Source organism: Lygodium microphyllum, chromosome 15 (genome assembly GCF_053477565.2).
Source record: "Lygodium microphyllum isolate KBCC chromosome 15, Lygodium_microphyllum_v1.1.10, whole genome shotgun sequence".
Classification (NCBI taxonomy): domain Eukaryota; kingdom Viridiplantae; phylum Streptophyta; class Polypodiopsida; order Schizaeales; family Lygodiaceae; genus Lygodium; species Lygodium microphyllum.
Window position 1 is genome coordinate 116,836,370 of NC_141149.1, and position 22,482 is coordinate 116,858,851.

Here is a 22,482-nt window from a genome sequence, read left to right on the forward strand (position 1 = left end):
ATTATACAAAAGGCCCAAATATGAGAGATAGAGCAATCAATCAAGGTACTACTTATGTGTTCATACTGCACTTCTTTTGAATGTCATGTCTATGTGAGATATTTATAAAGGATATTGTGAATGTTTGATTTGTTTCTCAAATGATGTGAATCCATGACCTATGATTTTGGAGCCACTAAGCAATCTAATAAACTTGAACTTATCCTCTTTCGCATAACATTGACATGAATCGACGAGCTAAAAGTCATTTAGAAGTCAGTAATGAGGAAAAACATATAAGAAGAAAGATGTAGGCATTGTAGTAATGGTATCCCATTCTAAGAGGTACATAGTTCTCCGTTTGAGAGTATATGAGAGGACTATTTGTTGTTAACTTTAGATTTCAAATAAAAGAACTTTTTTAATGATCTTAAAAGTTGTTTCATCTGGCGGTCCCGTAGCTCAGTTGGTTAGAGCGTTGGTCTTATGAGCCGAAGGTCGCGGGTTCGAGCCCCGCCGGGACCAGGGAAGCGTACATTAAATTGCTGGATGCTCTGAAGAGAATATGTCATTCATGGAAATCGGATTTTGCTCCCTTTGATTTTAATGGCCATAATAATAATATATATATATTTTTGGGATGATGTTGTCCGTTCCTTGAGTAAAACGCCGAGTTTTGAAGACGTCTCTACCTGCGCTGTGTGGTTCCGATTCCTTTGTTGCGTACACACGCAGAGGCCTTGCAGACACAGAGAGAGAGAGAGAGAGAGAGAGAGACTTTAAAGGCATCGTCCAACCCTTCATCCTTTGCTACTCGAGTCCTTCAGACATCCAACTGCAATAGGCCCTTCGTCCGTTACTGCCTGTTCTGTCATCGAATATCTTGCTTCTTCAGGCCCTTCCCTCCATATGCTCTCGTTCAAGCTCTTGTCAGGCTGCCTCCTCATCTTGCTCTTCTTCCCCCTCCCCTCGACCAATGCAGGTATGATAGCGCTGCCAATGGTTCATCAAACTATACCAAATGCTACTATTATAGACATAAGTAATGTGGCATCAACATAGAACATGTTAACTCTAATTCCAACAACATTCATGCCAACAATCAATCTATGATCCAAGTTCCCTTAGTTCTCTAATATCATCGGCATGCATCTCTTCTTTGTGCACAACGCCTTAAAAGTTTTGGTTTCATCCTTCCTAATTTACCACTTGGCTTATTGCTCTTTTAAGGTGTTGCCTTTGAGCCGCTGGATGAGATGCACCAAACCACCACTTATTATTGTATAGCCAAGTCTAATGCAAATAGATCCAAACTTCAACAAGCTTTAGATTGGACTTGTGGCTCAACCCCTAAGTCTGGGAACATGGATTGCTCCGATATTCAAGTTGGGGGTGTTTGCTATGAACCAGATACACTGTTTCATCATGCCTCTTATGCATTTGATCTCTATTACTCTAAACATGAAGGAGCTCCAGGGACATGTAACTTCAATGGGGTCGCAACATTGACAAAAATCAACCCAAGTACACAAGCTTTTGCCTTGCTCAGAACATTCCTTATTTTTAAGGTTATAATATATTTTCACAAAAAATAGAAGCTTCCACCTTCATTAGTTTTATGAACTTCTTCTATATAACCTTAATAATTTTCATCTAGGAGTAATATGGTCATGCTGAACTAAGGTAACTTTTATTTTATGGACTTTGTTGCCCTAGGTAATGGTACATGCATCTACCCTACAGTTACAACAAATAGGTAAGCATTTTTTGGGGCTTAAACTATATCTCTTATGTGACCAAACTTTTTTTTGCTAGTAATATTGGTGTTTTGGCGGTGATTGCGTGCTTTAGGTCCTCTACGTCATATCCTCCTCCAGCATCATCCACTTTTAGTCCACCAGAAGCACCACCATCTACTCTTAGTCCACCAACAGTGCCATCGAATGAGTACAACTACACTTATGTTCCATCACCTCCCTTATTTGATAACTCGACTACAACAACCACCTCGACAACATCTGCTTCTACTAGAGCAAAGGGCATTCGTTCCTCCTCAATCTTGTTGCTAAGTTGGATCTTCATTTGCACATTCACTTTCATAATTTTATACGATTCTAGTTCATGTTGAAATTTATCAGTGGGATGTTATCATACATGCCTTCATCGAAGATATAATACAAAAAGCATAACATATAGAATTATGGAAAGAAAGCTCACATTTATAAGAATTGGTTGTTTTTTTCCTTTTGTCATTTGAGACAATACACCGGGATAATTTATCATCCTATGTAATCTATTGATACTTTGAAATATATACAAAGTCTATACGAGACCTCTTGTACACCCTTCACGATATTTCAAAAACAGCACAAATATGAAAATGCACTTAGAATGCTTGGTGAATTTGATGTAAGTTTTCCAAGATCAACTTTAAAATGCAGTCAAATTTCCTTCAAAATTTTGTTGTGCTCATGGCAACTTCATAACGTTAATGTCCCGTATTAAAAATATTGAGGAGCTGCTTGAAGATTTATTGATTTTTTGGTTGGTGAGATTGTGTTGATTAAGGTTCATGGATGCATCATCTTGAAGAACTTGAGTGTGTTTGAGGAAGGGTAAGGTAGTTGGACTATGTGGATGAGAGAAGATGCTCCCACCTACTTGAAGTTTCATTGATGCTTTGGTTGCTTACATTGTATTGATTATGCTTCATAGATACATTAGCTTGAGTATGTCTGAGGAGAGAATAAGGTACTTCGACTATGTGGATGAGAGAAGATGCCCCCCCCACTACTCTAAAATCCATTCATGCTTTGGTTGGTTACATTGTATTGATTAAGCTTCATGGATGCATTAGCTTGAAGAACATGAGTGTGTTTGAGGGAAGGATAATGTAGTTGGACTAGGTGGGTGAGACAAGATGCCCCCATCTTGCACTGATCAGTAAGCAAAGAGTACCAACTATCTTACATATGATCCATACTCATATCTTCCTACACTGGTAGCCACTTTTTCATGATCCTTGTGCACTTGGCCTTTTGTATGATCCCTATTTGCCTCCTCCACCCTCATACCTTGAGCAAACCATCATCATCACCTTGTGCCTCATGCACACTAGTCATCACCCTTGGTCCTATCCTATGATCCATGACAAGAGTATGCATGGGTCACACTATTCTCATGATCCTTCTAACTCCAATAGCCAATCCATGATCCCTACCTTCCATACGAGTATACCCTCATGGATAGAATCACCCTACCAGCTAGCTAGCCATGATCCACATTGCACAGTTGTGAGTATTGCCTTGTTAGACACATGATCAACATCCTCACCTTGCACACACGATCTGCTGCCTACCACCTTCTCCATGATCAACACCTTATCCCACAAACAATCAAACCATCCCTTATCTAATCGATTGTCAAATATTGCAAGCTCACATCATCCTTAAAACTTTAGTAACATCAAAGGAGATTATGTGTACTTGATGTAAAAATTGAAAATGGGCATCGTTCAACTTGGAGAAGCACTCCTTTGTTGAAGCAAAAATTATAGGCAGTAACATTTTCAGAAAGTGTTCTAACTATTAGAAATCTCTAATGTAAAATGATAAAATCCTTTTGTTGTTGTGATCTATAGCTTGAATTTTAGGATCATCTAGATTTGATTTAGATGTCGCGGCAATAACATTGCACTATGGCTAGCAAAAAGTTGCAAGAAATGTGGATCTAGATTGCAACTACTTGCGGTCAGCCATCATTAAAGGACTTTCATCTACCCATACAACCATTGGATGACAATGGTGCCTTTAACAAAGTTGTTCTACACATTAAGATTTACCATCCTACTAAAGGGATTGATGAGATTAGCTATGATATAGTACTAACAATGAAATCTTTAGAGCCCACTTTACTCCACGTACTAGTGTATGTAGGAAACTATATAATACTCTTGTCAAGCATTGGTGAAAATAAACAATACATACAATAGAGAGAATTCAATGTAGAAGTATCAAAGCTTAGAGATTCAACTTAGTTTAGTATGACTGGATTGAGTGATTTTCCTTAGCCTTAATGACTAGTTGATTAGGATTACTATCATTGTACTTGGTAGTTGATCGCACAACAATCACACTTGTGTTATCTCTTCATTCTTAGTTTGATTAGATCTATTGTATTCATTGAGTTTTGACTTAGTACTTAATTTCCATCTTAGCATGTCTGATTCACTTTCCACATAGTAATTGGTGGGTTTCACATGCACAAGTGGGACATCAAAGGCTTATTATTGCAGACACAAGAATTAGCATGTCTATTCACTTTTTGACTTTTACACATAGGGTTTTGAGTTTAAGGTTCCCTCAAGTTGGGTACCCTACCCCCTTCTTAGGCTCTTGATGATTAGTCCTCCTCAATTTATGCATATATCTTATGTTAATGAGACCAATACTACAAAAAGTGAATAGAGGCTCAGTGCCCACAACCTCATATAGCTATAGGGCATCCTATCTAAGTCTAGGATATTTTACCATTCACACAAAAGTAAGCATGGATCCCAAAAAATATTACAAAATCCTAATGTGACTATAAGCAATAATTCAAGATACCATGATTGGGCATTGTGAATGGCGATGCCCACTTTAATAGAATGCATCTCAAAAAAATAATCATTCCCAAAATAAGTTTGGCACATTATTCAGCTTAACTTTGTATCCTTGTTTGCTATTTGAGCTTAACATTATCATCCTCATTAGATGATTGCCAGTCTCACGACACTCATCCTTGTATGTAGTAAATGACAACTTTGCATCAATGTTAGGATGTTTTTCTTGGAGGAGTGGTAGTATTTGTTGATGAAAAATTCTACTTATTTAATGGTCAATTGTTGAAGTGGTGGTTGGTGACCAAATTGCTAAAGAGCTTATCATTTGTTGATGTTATTACACTTGAATGGTGGTTCTCTTTTTAGATAAGCTTGATTGGCTAGTAGGAATGGATTGTTGATAATAGATAATGAAAGAATGATTGGTGAGGGATACACAATGGTTTAGGATTCTCCATATCTCATTTTCTTGCAAATGACAACCTCACATGCATTCTCTTCCTAAGGGAAGCGCTCGTCTTCTTTTTAGTGGTCATGACAAATATTATTGGTTTGGTAGATGGATTAAACTCCAAGCAAGCTTGAAGTGTTGTCCTACAATTGAGGACCAAAACTTGAATAAGTTATTGTGAAAATATTAGGTAAGTGCATGTGTGTACTTAAAAGGATACTTAAAGAAGATAATGGGGAGATGACATATGTGGATTGAATAAGGCCTTAGCCAAGTAATTCATAAATAATGGAGCCTATAGTTATCTCAATTGCAAAGATCAATTGACGTAATTGATATTTTTCTTAAGTGCCTTTGCATCTTGCTTCCATGATTCTCTGATGGCATTGAGGTGAATGAGGAGTAGAAAGAGAATATGTACAAGTGACTTAGGGAGACATGACTAACCATAGGTGAGTCAAGCTCCCTAGGTATATCCTTTCTTTGATGGGCCCTAAATAATTATGGGGACTTTAGGAGAATGGATAGAGGATTAGAGATAGAGCTGGCCAATCGAGGCCACATGGTATACCTAACTTGAGGACCCTTAAGTGTGGTGTAGTGCCCATGGGTGCACATATATTTTATTTTGTTCTCTCTCTCTCTCTCTCTCTCTCTCTCTCTCTCTCTCTCTCTCTCTCTCTCTCTCTCTCTCTCTCTCTCTCTCTCTCTCTCTCTCTCTCTCTCTCTCTCTTTGTATCTCATAATATAGTAGTGCCATACAATGAGGCTTGGGAAGTATTAGAATTAAAAGGTTGATTATTGTAGTGATTTTGGCTCTTTGTACTATTCATGCATCAAATTACTTCAAATAAATTTTGAGATAGGATAGTTGAAGTGTAAGCATCAACTAGAGAAAATGTTATCAATGGAAGACCATAATTATTGATGATGATTGGAATATTTGGGGGAGCAATTGCTACAATTTTTAGAGGGAGTTGAAAGCTTTGAGGTAGAAGTTAAGGTACAATTGGCATTAGGGCCTCAATGTTTTTAGTTCCTTTTGTGCCTTTGGATCTTTTATATCTCCACACTTTTGCATTGATCTAAGGAATTTTTTGCTTTGTTGTTTCATTTATGTCTTTCTTAACTTGAGCTCCATGCTATATATCACTTGTTTTTGTCCCACATTCACTTGGGCAAACTTGAGAGTACATGCAATTGATTGTTGTGCAAAACATTGGAAGACTTAACTTTAAATTTTGATTTTTACCACTTAGTAGTACTATGGTTGTAACTCCTTTACTTGTTGCCCCACACAATAAACATTGCAATGCCTTCGAGCATTGCATAGGTACTAGTCTTCTATTATACGTAGATTTTTTCTATTAAAATTGATTTTCATGCAACAATTGTAGTGAATTGATTATTTATATAAAAGTGAATGAGCTATGGTACCATGCCACTAGGCCTAAGGATAAACCATTCATAGAAATCAATATATTTTGAGGTTCAAGTTGTAAGCAATGATGTCTAGTACCATGTTTCCTTGGCCTAATTTGCTAGCAATATGTAGTTCTTCCTTTGTGAGGAGTAGCAAAGGGTAGTCTTGAATTGGTTTATGTAGCTCAACATTTTGTATAGTCACAACTACTCATAGGGAGGTGTGTGCTACATACATCGGATCATTCTTGAAATCCCATATAACTTCTCTTTTCTCGGAGATAATCATTAGTTGAACTCTAAGTCTTGTAATGGAAGCTCACATGGCATACCTTGTTGAACTTGTTTTATCATGCTTTTAGTTCAAGTTCTTGGACTTCCTTCATTCTTCTTTTGTAATTCTTAGTGTGGAAAGAGGGAATCAAGTGAAGCTCCTCAAAATTAGCTTTAGACATATGTTGCATAAGTATATGCAATTTTTCTGAGTAACACTTTCAGATATGTTCTTACCCATCCCATGTCAACAACCACTTTAAGAGCTTTTCATATTTTATAGTTAGACTTCCTAGGTTGATATGAATGGCCATGTATGCCAAAAGTTTTATCTTATTCTCAATTTTGTTCCATATCCTCTAGCCAGACTTCCTAGGTTGATATGAATGGCCATGTATGCCAACCATTTTATTTTATTCTCAAATTTCCTAAGGCACTCATTTATTGGTTGACTCTCATCCTATGCCTTATATTTTGGCATTTTCATAAGAGATCTTTCTATTACTGCTAGAGGTTCTAATAAAAAAGAGCACTTGTTATCCATAGCTTGGTTGATGATGCTTTCAAAAGTCATGCTTGTATCCCATTTGATGGAAGCACTAGGGGTTTTCTCCTTAGGAGAGTTGACTATTTTAATCACAAATAGGGGTGCAAGTATTGGGGTTCCACTTTGAATTGGGTAGTAGTAACTATGGGTCAGTGGATTTGGCTATGATAGCAATTGAGGGCCATCACTTAATTAGATATTGGAAGTATTTTTAGGATCAATTGTTTTGGATATGCCCTTGATGACATTTTTAGCTCCTTTTTATTCCATTTTGATGGCTTAAAGAGTAGTATAGGGTTGCTACTATTGTGTTTCTCAAATTACTTTAGGTGAAAAAGGTTTGCCTTTAGGAGGCATTGGGTGTTTGATTTGAACTAGCAACTTCTATTGGCTATTTCTTGTCCACATTTTATGTTTCTATTATCAAAGTGGTATCATAGGACTTGGTAGTTTTTTTGATTCCTTAGATTTTGTTTGCAAGCCAAAAACCACCTTAGATTTTTCTATTTTATTTTGGCTTAGATTTTGATCTAGGTTTGCATCCAAGTCTAGTTCTCTTCCCTTTGTTTGAGCTCATTGGAGCCTTATTATTGGTTAGTGGAGGTGGTTTAGGTAACCATAACGATCACTTTCCTGAAAGTGAGAGAACACATCAATTTTCTCCTTCATGAAGTACATCCATACCTTCCTTGTATGATCATCCATAAAGGTTATGTTGAAAAAGAGAACAAATGATGATGCCCAGTAGAGGCCCTTGTATCCCACATGCATAGTAAGGAGAGTGGAGAAAGGTCAAAAACTATATAGTGATGTACTTGGTTCACTTTTCAATGCAATGTCATAGTACTTTTGTCCTTCAATCAAGTGTCTATGTCATTGTCTTACACACAAGATTGTGTTTATGAGTCCAAGTCTCAATCTTGGAACCTAATTCACTTGTGTGATAGTTGGTTTTGTCTGTGCCTATGTCTACATGAGTCTCGTCTACATCTTCCATCCTCCACAGCTCATGCCATGCTCTAGATCCATGTCTTTTGATAGGTTACATAATACTTATATATTGCCATTGACACAATACTTGTAGGACCCTATATATTTGAATATACAATATCAAGTAAATGCATGTTTGCATGTTTATCATGAGGAAATGCATGCCTTGTATGTTTTCTAATGTAATATTTCCACACAATAAAAGTTAGTTGGTTAGTTTGAAAGTTAGTTAGTCAATTAATAAGTTAATAAGATTACTAACTAAATACTAACTAAGGTAAAAACTAACTAACATTAATTACTAATCATTTTTATTTAATTAAAAATATTTTATTTAGAAAAATCGAGAGTTGTAAATCCGATATTTTTCTTGGATTGATAACGACCGTAGCCACCCTTCACGTAAGTTACAATGTGAACGATACTTATGAGCTATATTAATCACTAGTATTAATGTGTATAGTTTGGGATGGTCCAAAAATATTAGATTTTGGGCAAAACTAGTTTATTTTAGATATTTTAGATATTATCCTAAAAAAAGATATGGAGATTTCTAGAACTGGATGTTATTTAAAAGAAAAGGCAAGTGATGTTTTAGTTAGTTTGGAGATTTTATAAAAAGAAAAAAATAAAGATAGAATTTGTGAAATCGTGTGCGCCACGATTGCAGTCCACAGATAGAAAACAGCACTTCGAACAGAGAAAAGAAGAAGGAGTGAACTAAGAGCTTTCTAAACAAGTGTCTTGCGGTTTTACCCCCCTTCGGAGCCAATGGAACTGTCAGATTTATGATCTGAGCATTAGATCACTGATCTTTCCAAGATCACCCTCCACAAAGAGTTCCACTTCTCAGCCACAAGCCCTCTTCTCTAATTCATTATAAATATGAGGCATGGGGAGACAAAAAAGCATAAGGAGACCCCGAGAGGTTGCGAGAGAGAGGTAGAAAGAAGGATACCTCTCCAAGAGATTGAGAGGGAGAGAGAGAGAGAGAGACCCGAGAGGCTGCAAGGAAGAGAGTTAGCTCAATTCCCTCTATTTGGATCCTCGACTCACCCATCTTCTCTCACACTCTCCCATCTCGAATTTATTCCGCCATCTTGATCTCTTGAGTCTACTTGCGGACGATGGAATTGCGGTACTAGTCGTAAGTAATATATTTCCAAATTGATAGATGCTTATTTTAATTCTCGTATGAGATGCGTTAGGCCCCATACTACGATGCACAAGTATAGATAATTTCATCTCACATATTTGTAAGATGGAGCTTGCGAAGTGCATATATCAAGGAAAGTTAATTGCACCTAGTTGCATGTGGCTTATTCGTTGATTGAGCAATTACAAGAAAGAATTGGTCAAGGGTTATGAATGGCATAATCATGACATTAAAAATTTTGCATACAAGCGTTAAGTAAATTTTATATAGAATTGCTCGTTGATCCCAAGGGGGAGAGCAGATATGTGATGGAAATGTTATCGGGACTATCACATATCTGCTCTCCCCCTTGGGATCAACGAGCAATTCTATATAAAATTTACTTAACGCTTGTATGGAAATTTTTTAATGTCATGATTATGAATGGCATAATCATGACATTAAAACTTTTGCATACAAGAGTTAAGTAAATTTTATATAGAATTGATCGTTGATCCCAAGGGGGAGAGCAGATATGTGATGGAAATGTTATCGCGACTATTCTTGCATTGTTTGGGAAGAAGACAATTGGTTTTGTTGGTTCATCGAACAACATCCTAAATGCTTTTACATTCAATTGGTTGTTAGTTGTTGTTTGGATGATTATTCCAAGTGCTTGTGATTTATGGCAAATGCACGGCAAGGGTCTATGATGACAAGTTGCCATGGGAATAAAGGAATGATTTCTTGGAAAATGATATTAGGGCTGAATGCCTTGTTTGTGCTTGACTCTTAAAGGATTGAATTAAGGAAGGATATTTTGCACGGGTGGATTTCCTCCATGATCGCACTACGGATTAACCCAAAGAGGGTACTGCTCGATTCATGGGCCGAAGGTTGAGTGGTGAAAAGGCCAACCACGGGAATGATGTTTCGCTCCTAGACAGCTTGCGGGTCAGTTGGAGCTTTGGACACCCCTTGCTAGGTCTAGAATGGAGTTGAAGACCTCCGTGGCCCCCAACATCTGGGCATGTTGGGAGATCCTATTCTAGATAAAGGATTGAATTTGTGGTGCCATGTGATTTGGACCATTTACTTTTGCAGGGTAGAAGAGATACTTCTGTTAGACAAAAGCGATACATAATTTCTCCCGTATGGGCGGGAGACAAAGATTAACTTGAAGATAAGTCAATGAATTTGTTTCAACTTGTTTGTTAATAGATTGCTTGTTCTGTTTTCGTGTCTGTGCTATAAGTTATGTGAATGAACCATGTTTCCTTAAAGGCTTAATTAATGAAGCCGATTTTAAGTGTCACACATAAATGCGGTAGGACCTAATTAGAAAACTAAAGCTATCAAGGGAAGCGGGTGGGCAGACCCCTGACGGATTTGTCCTACAGTAGGGTGGTCCCAGAGAACTGGGAGGCTTCTCACAAGTTTTTACCGATGTCTGACAACCCTTAGGAATTGTTAGATTAGAATCCTGATTCATGTTGTTTTAGGGGACCGGAATGGGACTATGCCCTATGGACAAAGATGTTTAGCAGTGCATCCCTCTCGTTTTCCATTCTCTTTGAACCAAGTGCAGCATGAGTCTGCTTTGGCTTGGGTATCTTTGCGTAAAGTAAGATGTCCAAGATCCAACACTAGAATGTTGTTTGGAGACCTTGGCCACTAGGAGCCCAAATTTCAGGTTGATCTAGTGGGTTTGGCCGTAAACGTTTTGTTGTGAGGCAGATTCGGGAAACCCTAGGCAACAAAACCCGAAATATTCCATGGGAGTGCTGGGTAGCTTAGATTTGTTTCTTGATAGACCGCTAAATGCGTGCCTAGACAGCCGATGGGCGGGCACCTTACATCCAAACTAGCATGCTTCACATATTTTTTGCATATCAGCCACCTTGAACTTAGGCAACCTCACAACAAGTTCATGTGAATACATATTTTTCAATTGTTGCACATTTATGTGGCCAATACATTTATATCAAATGTCAATATTAGCCACAACTCTTGCACCTTGTGCAAACATATCAATCTTTAGCTCGGATACATTTACATCCAAGATAAACATCCTTCCTACATACTTACCCTTTGCAATTAGTTTACATCCATTCTTGAACTCTTCTACAAAGTAAACATTTTGATTGAACTTTGCTTTTACAATCCCTACTTAGCCAATCTCCCAACAAAAATAATTTTTTTTGTGATGTTAGGCATGTGTAGCACATCAACTAAACAGTTAAACCTTTCATCCTACATAGATAATGGAACACTCCCACCATGAGCAATAGGATGTATTGTATTGTCACTTGTTCACAAAACCATGCATTTCAAGAATTTTTACTTCTCTATACCATTCTTCATGAGACATCATATAGTTCAAGGCACCTAAATCCACATAGTATGGCACTAGCTAGACCTCATGCACACAACAGACAACCCCACCATATGGCCTCGTAGGCCAGGATCGTCTAAGACTCACTCTACACTAAATGCTAATGTCAATTCTACATTTGTATTAAGTCATAGTCTAACGTTTACCATCCCTTCTCCTCAGAGGGATATCCCATAACATATAGGCATAATGCCTCATAGCACAAACATCGGGAAGCACCTCTTAGCTGATTGCTGTGGCTCCACTGCAACTCTCCTACACCTCGGGGATTGGCCCCAAGATGCGTCACTCCAACATAAAGTACACACAATACAAGCTCCACTCTTTCATTTTGAACGTATTCCAGGAGATACTAGGTGTCCTTACCAAACAATTCCCAAAAACAATCGACTAGCCTATAGATTAGGTTGTCTCACACACTCAAGCATAGGTCATCATAACGAAAAACAGGTGCTATGTATCTAGTTCTTTCTATTTCAACACCATGGTTGATATTCACATGCAAAAGTGGATGATCCTAATGTGCTCAAACATAAATTTCAATCAGAAACGTGTCGTACATAACCATGCTTTCCAATGCTCATTTGCTAACTTGTTGCAGTGATGTGAGGATAAGTGATGTGAGGATAGTATTGAGACAACGTTCATGCTACTATCCTCTTAATTAAAATACAACAAACCCTATATCATAATATGCATAAGAAAAATCAGTAATAAACAACACCCAAAACGCGTCATTCAAACACCCAACTCCCTACTTTTAGGTAGTGCTTCCATTGCATAGGTGTAGGGGTTCAATTTGTCATGTTTTGATGTATGAAAAGTGATAAATCATGAACTTTGACAAAGAAATAGGGAAAACTAAGGATAAACCTTATGCTTCGCCACTACCATACATTCACAAACACTCATTATATTTTTCCTTATTTTTATGAAGCGTATTTCTATTTTTTTCCTATTTTCTCTTATTTTTAGCATTTATTTGATAATAATCACTATCATTTTTTTATTTTCCATATACTAATCATTTTAGCATACTAAAATTTAATTTTATTTTTTGTTTTTTCCCATAGGAACACATTTCACCCACCCGAAATGACAAAACCATCATCTAACCCTTAAAAACCGCATTTCAGGTTTTGTGGGATTTAAATAGCACATGTAAATCATTATGAAATCAGAATTTTCTAATAAACATCAATTAAACATGATGCAATCCAACACTCAAACAATTTTTCATTGCATAAGAACATTTCCATCATAAAATATTAAAAAACCTTTATTTCCTTCATAAAAAATAGTCATACCGTGTTTCTACGAAACCCGAGACGCATTGAATGACTGCATGACCAGCAGATGGAGCCTCCATTGCTCTCAATTCCATGCTACACATCAAGATTTAGCATCTCCATTAATCTCCATCGTCATTTGCTTCAATCTCCTTCTCGATTCTTCCTTCAAGATAATGTGCATGAACAACCCATAGAGGGGAGAGAGGGGGAGGAGAGAGAAATACTAGTTTCTGATCTCCATGTCCAGGCAGCCATTGGAGAAGCGGAGAGTGGCGATGGAGGGTGAAGAAAATCACAAGATCATTGATGTAATTGCTGGGGGGGGGGGGGGGGGGGGGGGGGGGGGGGCGGGGGGCGGTTATTCTTCAGCCCCCCATTTCAAATTTTCCATGGAGGAGGGGAGTATGGCACAATTTTTTCTGTGTGCAGAAAAAAACGCCACCTCCTGCCCCTGACCCCATGAAATTGATTTTTGGGGTGGCCCCAAAGGTCACCCCTTTTCATATTTTGTTTTTTGTCGCCGCCCCCCCCCCCCCTTCACACAAATTTGGTCATTTGACCTGTCTTTGGCCGTCCAACATCCATTTTGAGGTCCGAAAAATCCTATGCATCCGTCTCAAAGCCCCCCACTACATGGCATCTCCCGAGATCCAATCCGACATCATGAGAAATCATGAAAATTCTCCAACCGTTGATCGGTGGGTCTTTAAAGCACTTTTGGCACCCGTCGATTGCTTCCTGCTTAAAATCGAATTGATTGCCTATGCCACCTTCGACGAAGTCTATTTTTCCCTTGAAATTCAAAGTTTTTGGCAAATTTTGAGCATTTTTCTTGAGCAAAATCCACCACTCACATCATATGCTACATAATAAATAATTTCTCATTAATATCGACTTGATTACTAGTAGATGCATAATTATTATGCCGCTATCTCCTATTTTTGTTATTTCCACCTCTTCTTTTTTCAAGGAAGGTATATGAAATATGACATTTGTTTTTGGGGTCCTGCTACATACTAAACCAAACATAGACACATCTTTAAACTGAAACAATATAGGAAACTTTGGCACAACATCAATAGCATAACTTGAATAAGAAACATAGCAGAAACATTACATAGAGTGCGTAGAAATAACAAAGATGTAGCGCAAAATGGATCACTTCTTCTTCAACCGTTCCCCCTAATACAAAATGGCATTTTGCTTGAATAATTACTATTGCACTGATTTTAATAGACACCAAACTTCACATGATAACTAAAATGCATTTGTATCGGAAAACACTAAGCTAAACATCATGTGTGTCCAGCCTAACCAAACCAACATCCAACACTTGGCACAACTTAGTGGACGACAGCCAAGACCTGAACCCACATATCCCTTAACTAGCATGCATAAGTACTATGGCAAAGCAACTATCTAAGCCCCACCTAGAGCTTTGTGCCTTGAAGTGCACCACAATAAGCTACCTAAGAGCAAAGAGCCTGGATGTAGTACCAAGAATACTCAAAGCCCTCTTGCATGGTTGCCTAGATAATGCAATAATTCCCAAAGCAGGATTGGCAGAGGGATTATGAGAATCCATTGCCTCCCCAACCTTAACATTTTCTACATCCATCTCCTCATCCTACATTACACAATCAACAAACTCTAGCATGTTTTAAGGTACATCTTCCTGTAAAATCACTTCTTCAAAACATTGCAAAATTTCTGTAGTAAAATCCTTAGACATCTTTGGGTGATTAGAAACATGTCCTCCTACAAACTTACGACATTTGATCACAAATTTTGAGATATCATCCTCTTCTTGCATATCAACATGTCCCTGTTCTGCAACATTGTTAAACAATATCTCTTGTATTGTTGGAACTATAGAACTATGTAATTGAGAATTGTTAGGATGAATAGCTGAGCTCTCTTACTTATGCATCCCATAATTAAAACCACCATCTACAGATTTAGAGGTGTTCTTGCAACACTTCGTAGGGTATGTTAACTACCACTCCCAATCTTGCAACTATAGTGTTCCAAGTTTGTTTTGCAGTATTCAAAACCTAAGCCTGTAATGCATCATGATTAGCTGCTCTACTGAGATCACAGACCCCTCAATTTCCACATCAAGGTTGTGTAGAACCTATCTTTCCAATTGTTGCAATGGAAGTAATTGTTTTTCCAACATTTGACATCTAGTCAACAATTTAGCATTAGCCTTGGGCCAAAATAGAATACTCTTCTACAACTTTCATATTCAACTCTTCTCACCATTTCTTAAACAACTTCACAGGAAACTTAGTGTGAGCCAACTACATCTCTAACATGTCTTGAGCCTTCTACCAAGATAGCGGTATGATCTCTATACACCTTACAAATAGGTAGATAATTCAACCACCTTGGCAACTTCATGATCGTTACATTTCCCAGGATTAGTGTAGATAGACATTTTGACTGACCCTAGAAGGAAACTACTTCACAAAAGACTGAACATTCCTTAGTTTTTCCAACACTTTTAACATCATAAAGCCTTGAACTACTAAAAAAGGACTAGATTTCCTTGATTTTATATCTCCCAATTTACAATGTTAATGGCACATGTGGGCATTGAACTAAGGGTTATGGCAAACTTAGTATCCAGCTTGATCTTGGCTAGCTTCAATAGTGATCTCTTAGTGGTAGTTTTTTTATCAATGCTGAGTTAAATGTATTTGCAATCAGGTCAACACTTCCTCCTACTAGAATATTGTCAACTGTCTTCTATGCTACCTCAAGGTCATATCTAGTTACTAAAAGAGTCCAACATCTATTGGCGAGTATTATTGGGAATGGAAGGATTATTGACATCATTTTTCTCTTGCTTAATCTTCTCACCAAACAATGGTGAAATCTTATCTTTCCCCTTACTTGTTAGAGGAATAGTCTACAAGACCACAGGTTACACTTCTGTTGCATATTCATATAGGGGCCCTAATACCATTCCAAGGTGACTTCACTACTCAATCTTCCAAGTCTCTCTCAGATAAAATTTTTGCATGATCTTCTCATAAGCCACACTTGCTCAATAATGGATCCTCTCCATGAATTGGTGAAACATGAAACTTCTTGTGTGAGAGGTGGCAATTCCTTGAGGGTGTACTTTATTTGTGTTCTTTGTAGCCTTTCCAAATTCTTCCCTCATCTCTCTAGCTAAGAATTTTTGTTGGGATAAAGGGCAGTGCTTGTGCCCGCCCATAAGGGCCATGTTGTACATAGTACATATACCTATCTAAAATCATTATTGCGGTACACTCTTCACTACCACAAATCGTGTGTCTCTATCTCTTCTCTCTCTCAACCTGCATCTCTACTCAGAAGCTCCATGGTAGCTAACTCAACAAAGTGGTATCAAAGCTTGGTTTAAGCAATCACGAGCTTCAGGTGCAGGAGCTTGAAGTTGAAGAAGGGTTCGCTGTGAAGAGTATGTAGGTAGGGCAAAAACGTTCGAAGCCTCTTCTTGAAGCTTGAAGATTCCCTCTCCATTTGAGCTTGTTGGCAGCCATCTTTGGCCACTTGGGGACCCTCCCCCATCATCTCCAACACTTGGATCAACATTCCAATCTCTTCAGGGCTAATTGAAGGCACCATCAATGTGGGTATGCAAATTTGGTTTTCAGCATGCTCACGACTTGGTTATATAGCTCACCATTATGCTTATATAGTGAAACTAGTTGAGGATGTTGACCCCACTTGTTTTGAGGATGCCGTTGGTCATGCTCATTGGGATGCAGCAATGGATGAGGAGATGGCTACATTAGAAGCCAATAAGAATTGGGATTTGGTACCCTTGCCTAAGGGTAAGAAAGCTATTGGTTGTAAGTAGGTTTACAAAGTCAAGCATAATGCAGATGGCTCCATTAGCAGGTATAAGGCTAGGCTGGTTGCAAAAGGCTATAGCGACAGTCGATTAGTGTAGTTTGTTATGCACTGTTTGACTTGATAGGCCACTTTCCTTTATGTTGTATCTTATCTATACTTTTGTGCACATTGTATAGTGTGCAAAAGAAGAAGAAATTAGCAAGAAAATATTTTTGGTCTCCATCTCTCTTCTTGTGTTCTTGAGTGAGATTCCTCTTGTGCATACAGTGTATGTTTGGCGTAACAACTCAAGAAAGTCTCCCCACCATGTGATTCTTGACATATTAAGGTATGTGAAGTCCATTTTACATCATTGACTTTTTGTGACGTAGATAAGGATGCACAGGTGTTTGGATACACAGATGCAGATTGGGCTAGTAGCATGTCAAATAGAAGATCTGCCAATGGATTCATGTTTTCCCTTGGTAGTGCAACAATTACATAAAGTAGAAAAAAACAACCTATAGTTGCTTTATCGAGTATGGAGACTTAGTATATAGAGGTACTGCTATGGAAGCATGTGAGGTGGTATGACTACCAAAGTTATTAGGTGATTTGGATGTGCAAGGAGATGGTCCAATTGTCATTCATTGTGACAACATGAGCAACATACATCTAGCTACAAATCCATTAATCCATGCTAGGACAAAACACATTGAGGTGCACTACCGCTTTGTGAGAGAGAAGGTACTTGCATGAGAGATTGACTTGGTATATGTCACCACCAGGATCTGATAGTTGACATTTTCACAAAGGCATTGGGTGTAGAGAAGCTTTGAAAGTTTGGAGGCTTGAGGGGGAGTGTTGAGATGGAAATATCAACATGTGTGGACATTGATAAAGGACCACCTAGCTAGATGGGTCTGCATGTCTACACTTAGTATATCAGTGGTCATTATGATTGTCACATGACCTCTCACTTATCACTTATTATATTTAGTTTGTTACACCTACCTACAGCTGGCATAGATATAGTGTCAGTCGACTAGTATAGTCAATTATGCACAAAAAGCTTAAATGTGTAAAATGAGGTGAAACTTTCAACTTATAGCCAAACTTTTTAAAAATCCATAAAATTGAAATGATGTATCTAGATTCTAGAAAAATATGATAGATTGACTTGAAACTTTACATGTGGACTCTTCTAGGACACATCAACCACCCAAAAAAAAAAGGCATCGTCAGAAGCCTTTGGGACACTTGGCTTGAGGCTCATGTGTGGGGCCTTGAATATGGGAAATCAGGGCCCCATACATGAGCCTCCAATCAGGTGTCCTAGATGCTTCTGATGGGGCCAATTTTTTAGTTTTCATGAGTTCTTATGATGCCCAACATCTAGGTGAAGTTTCATTGGATCATGATTTATAAAATTAACGGTTGAATCTTTTTTAGAAAATGCATTAACTAGGTTATACTTCACTAAGAACCAAAAAAATCCACAAAGTGTGCATAATTGTGTATTAATTGTACTCTTGACCAATACGTGCGCCATTAAAAACTTAAAAATTCACAAAATACAAATCATGGGAAAAATTGAATATTATATATTGGATATAGTATTGCCAAACCATAAAATAAAATAAAGATAATACATTGGTCCAAGTACAATTGTTCACTGACGTGTGCCCTATTGGACATTAAATTTATCCTCAACGAAACTACTTGCAATATTGAGAACTTAAAAATTCACACAATACAAATTATGGAAAAAATAGAATATCACATATCGGATATAGCATTATGAAACCACAAAATACACGATAAGTACATCACTCCAAGTACAACTAGAGCTAGGCAAAATTTAGCTCTGTTTTGAAGGCCACTACTATTAAATACTTGAAGGTCTGCTAGAAAGATAACAATAAACTAAGCTCCATAAAATCTATAGCCAAGACTTGAGCTAAACATAGATCCATTTACAAGGTAGCTTCTCAATGCATGTTGTTGACATCAAGATTAAATGCATTCTTGTTGTTGCAAATTCTATGAATACAAATAAAATCTATGGGCTTAATAGTGATACATTGGACAAGAACGGCTAAAAGTTGACAATCACTCATGAGATCAATCAAATAGATTTCAGCTGCCCAAGGCTTGGCTTGACCATCGCCCCACAAGAAGTGTGGCTTAAGAATAATAGACCCAAAAGATATAACAATTGATATCAAAACTTTGAAAAACATAGTTTTAACCTTTGAAATTTTAAACAAAATTAAAAAAATGCTATTTTAGCCAAATTCGAATGGACAAACTATCTAAAGCTTAAGATAGGAGTGTTAAAGACATCTCATGTTTTAAGATAGGAGTATTAATGAGTCATATCCTTAGTACATGTACTCTCTCTTGGACTCTAAATGCATCAAAATTGTACTATTTATCTAAGTCTCTATTTCTTGCTATCTCTCTCTTGGGTTGCCAACCATTCTGCATGGAATTGTTTATCTGTGATGTTTTTATATCTTGCTTTCCTCACTTCATATGTTGTCCTACTTATAGATTATACTTGAGAGGTTTTGTAATTCTTCCCCTCCCCCCCTCTGTGTCATATCTCTAATCTCTTATACCACTATTGGAATAACTGCCTCATAGAATTGGAATCATTGATGCAACCTCCATGATCGGTTGCATTTTGAAAAGCACAACGAGCTTGCGAGTGAGATCGTTCCATGCCTTGAGTTGACCATACTGCCAAACTCCCTTGATTTGCAAAGTATGGACCATTTGCCTCAAGTAAATGCTACATAAGAAAGAGAGATTAGAAACACAAACTGTTGAGATATTGGCAATCACACCTAGCTTAGCCTCTTTGTATGGAGTAGTGTTGACTCAAGATGCATAATCCCATATGCATAGAGGAGGAAAGTGCAGCCTAGTCTATTGCTATAAAGCATTGTACTTGCTCTCATTTTGAATGCAATGTCTTTATACTTCTGTATTTCTAGCAAAGTGTCTGTGTCATTGTCAACACAAAAGATTGTGTTTATGAGTCCAAGCTTCCATCTTGGAGCCTAATTCACTTGTGTGACATTTGGTTTTGATGTCTGTTACCTCATGAGCTCACTCTTCCTCTTTCAACCTCCATAGCATTACATGGTATTAGAGCCTAGTTAGGCATGGCTCAACTCTACAAATCACTCCTTTGGCTCCTCTCAACCTTTTGTTACCTCAACTTGACATAAACCCTTCATCTTCCACCTCCATCTTCACTTTATCTCTCTTGGCTGCCATAGACAACACCTACCTACCTCTGTTGAAGCAACCATATCTCTACAACCAAGCCATATCTCTTCAAGATTTCTTCTCGAGAGATGTTTCTTGGGTCAAGGCACATCTTTCCAGCCCAAAATTTCCTGACATTGTGCAACATACAGCCCAACATTGTTGAAAAATACAGATATGGCACAAATTTCACTGTTGTAAATTGGACATGTTCTCTCTCCCTACTCTGAGCATTATTCCACAAGCTATCATAAGGAATTTGTTGGTCATATAGGTGACTTACTTCAACTAAGAGGGCTTGAGAAAATTCCACTCCAACATAGAGATATTAGAAGATTACTTAGAGGTAAAACCGGTTTTGACATGGTATCAGAGCCCAGTTGGGCATGGCATTGCTTCTCTAGCCTCTTGATTCCTCTCAACCTCAGTCTAGCTCAATGTCAGCTCATGACTTCATCTCCCAACTCTACTCTCACTGAAGCTTCCATGGCAGCCATAGCCAGCAGCACCCTGTCAGATTGAGCTGCTTATATCTCACTCCACAGGTCAAATCTCTTGGAGCTTCCTTCTGGAAAAGTATTCCCCAACTCACAAAGCTTCCCTGTATCACATCAATCCAGGACATTGGACCATCTGGAGCTCAGCATTGTGAAAATCCTCAATCTCTGCTCTGTGTCTGCCATAGCCAGACAGGACCTACCTTACTTGGAGCTTCAATAACTCTTCAACCATGCCATTTCAGCCACGATTTCTTCTAGGCAATTATTCCTCTACTCAAGGCGCTTCATCCTGGCACAAAAATCGACTACATTACTGCGCCCTGACTCCAGCATTGCGGAAATCTATCCTGAACTGCGCCGAATTTGTTCGAGCTGCCTGCGTGCTGCATACAGTCCACGATCTTGACGATTATCATGGGGCTTTGATAGCCCATGAAGTCAGCTTCTTAGGCATGTAAAAATTTTTGAAAATGAACAAGTATAGCTCCTGCAATGTTGAAAAAACCAGGCCCCTGTCTCAAAAACCCTAATTCCACCATAGCCAAAATTTCTCAAGCTTTTTTTTCTCAGTTTTTTCTTTCTCCTGACACTCAACCCAAGCCTCTGTCACTCTAATACATTGACCCAGCATCAAATCAAGGAGAGGAAGGACCTGAGAAGATTGAAGAACGACCAAACGATCCCAAGCTCAAACATCAACACTGACATAGTGTGTTTTCACACTGTCATTAACTGTGTCTCTTGACACATTACATTCTGCTCTTCTACTGATAAAATCTCAGAATTCTGGTGTTGATTTGCTGCTGCTCTTGCAACCTCAACATGGGAAAAGACTCTCCAAATGCTCGATTCAAAGGAGTCGGGTTTCACACCTGGAAAACCCGCATCAAGCTCATCTTGATGAAAAAGGGTCTCTGGGCCATCACAAATGGCAAAGAAAAGAAACCTCGGGACAGGGACCTTGCAACTACTTGGCAAAAGAATGATGACAAAGCCCAGGCCATTATCAAACTGGAGCTAGACGACAGTTATATCCATCATGTGGATAACTGTGAGACCTCACAGGATACATGGAAAAGACTTGACACCCTGTTCGGTGCACAATCTAAATCATCAAAATATGGTCTCCTGATTGAGTTCTTCAGGCTTGAAATGAAGTCCAGTACATCACTTGCCACACAACTTAATTACATGGAAGGACTCCTAACCCAACTTGCAGGAATCAACATTAAAATGGATGAAGATGTTTGCATCGGTGTTCTACTTAAGAGTTTGCCTCTTGAATATAATAATGTATCAACAACTTTAATCAACACCAACCATGTCTGCAAACTGGCAAGTCGGTGATATAAATGCACAACGGTCACCCTGGCATTTCACGAGTGGAGCTCGATATCTCAACACTCCCCCTCGAGCTCAATCCCAATTCCTGCACACCAAGCAGGTCTCTGAACTTGCGCAGCTTCTCTGCGTCCAATGCCTTCGTGAATATGTCAGCTACCTGATCCTCTGTGCTGACATAAACTAGATCAATAAGACCTAGTAAAACCCTCTCCCGCACATAGTGATAATGCACCTCAATGTGCTTTGTTCTAGCATGATAGACTGGGTTATTTGCCAAGTGTATACTGCTCATGTTGTCACAATAATTGACAACTGGCCCATCTGTAGGCTGATGCATATCATAAAGTAGCTTATGCAACCAAGCTACCTCACATGCAGCCATTGCTGCACCCCTGTACTCGGCCTCTGTGCTTGACAAGGCAACTGTAGGCTGTTTCTTGTTGC

General features: G+C 38.4%; 1 protein-coding gene and 1 non-coding gene across 2 annotated transcripts; both read left to right on the plus strand.

The window, feature by feature from the left end:
* Positions 1–430: 430 nt before the first annotated feature.
* TRNAI-UAU (transfer RNA isoleucine (anticodon UAU)) lies at positions 431–504 on the plus strand. Its single transcript has one exon. It is a non-coding gene; the product is annotated as a tRNA-Ile (tRNA).
* Positions 505–790: 286 nt separating this feature from the next.
* LOC148024958 (uncharacterized) lies at positions 791–2,389 on the plus strand. The gene is made up of 4 exons (XM_087693789.1): positions 791–961; positions 1,210–1,503; positions 1,696–1,735; positions 1,831–2,389. Exons 1-4 carry the CDS (start codon positions 889–891, stop codon positions 2,105–2,107), a joined length of 684 nt encoding a protein of 227 aa, XP_087549915.1. The 5' UTR covers positions 791–888; the 3' UTR covers positions 2,108–2,389.
* The last annotated feature ends 20,093 nt before the right edge of the window (positions 2,390–22,482 follow it).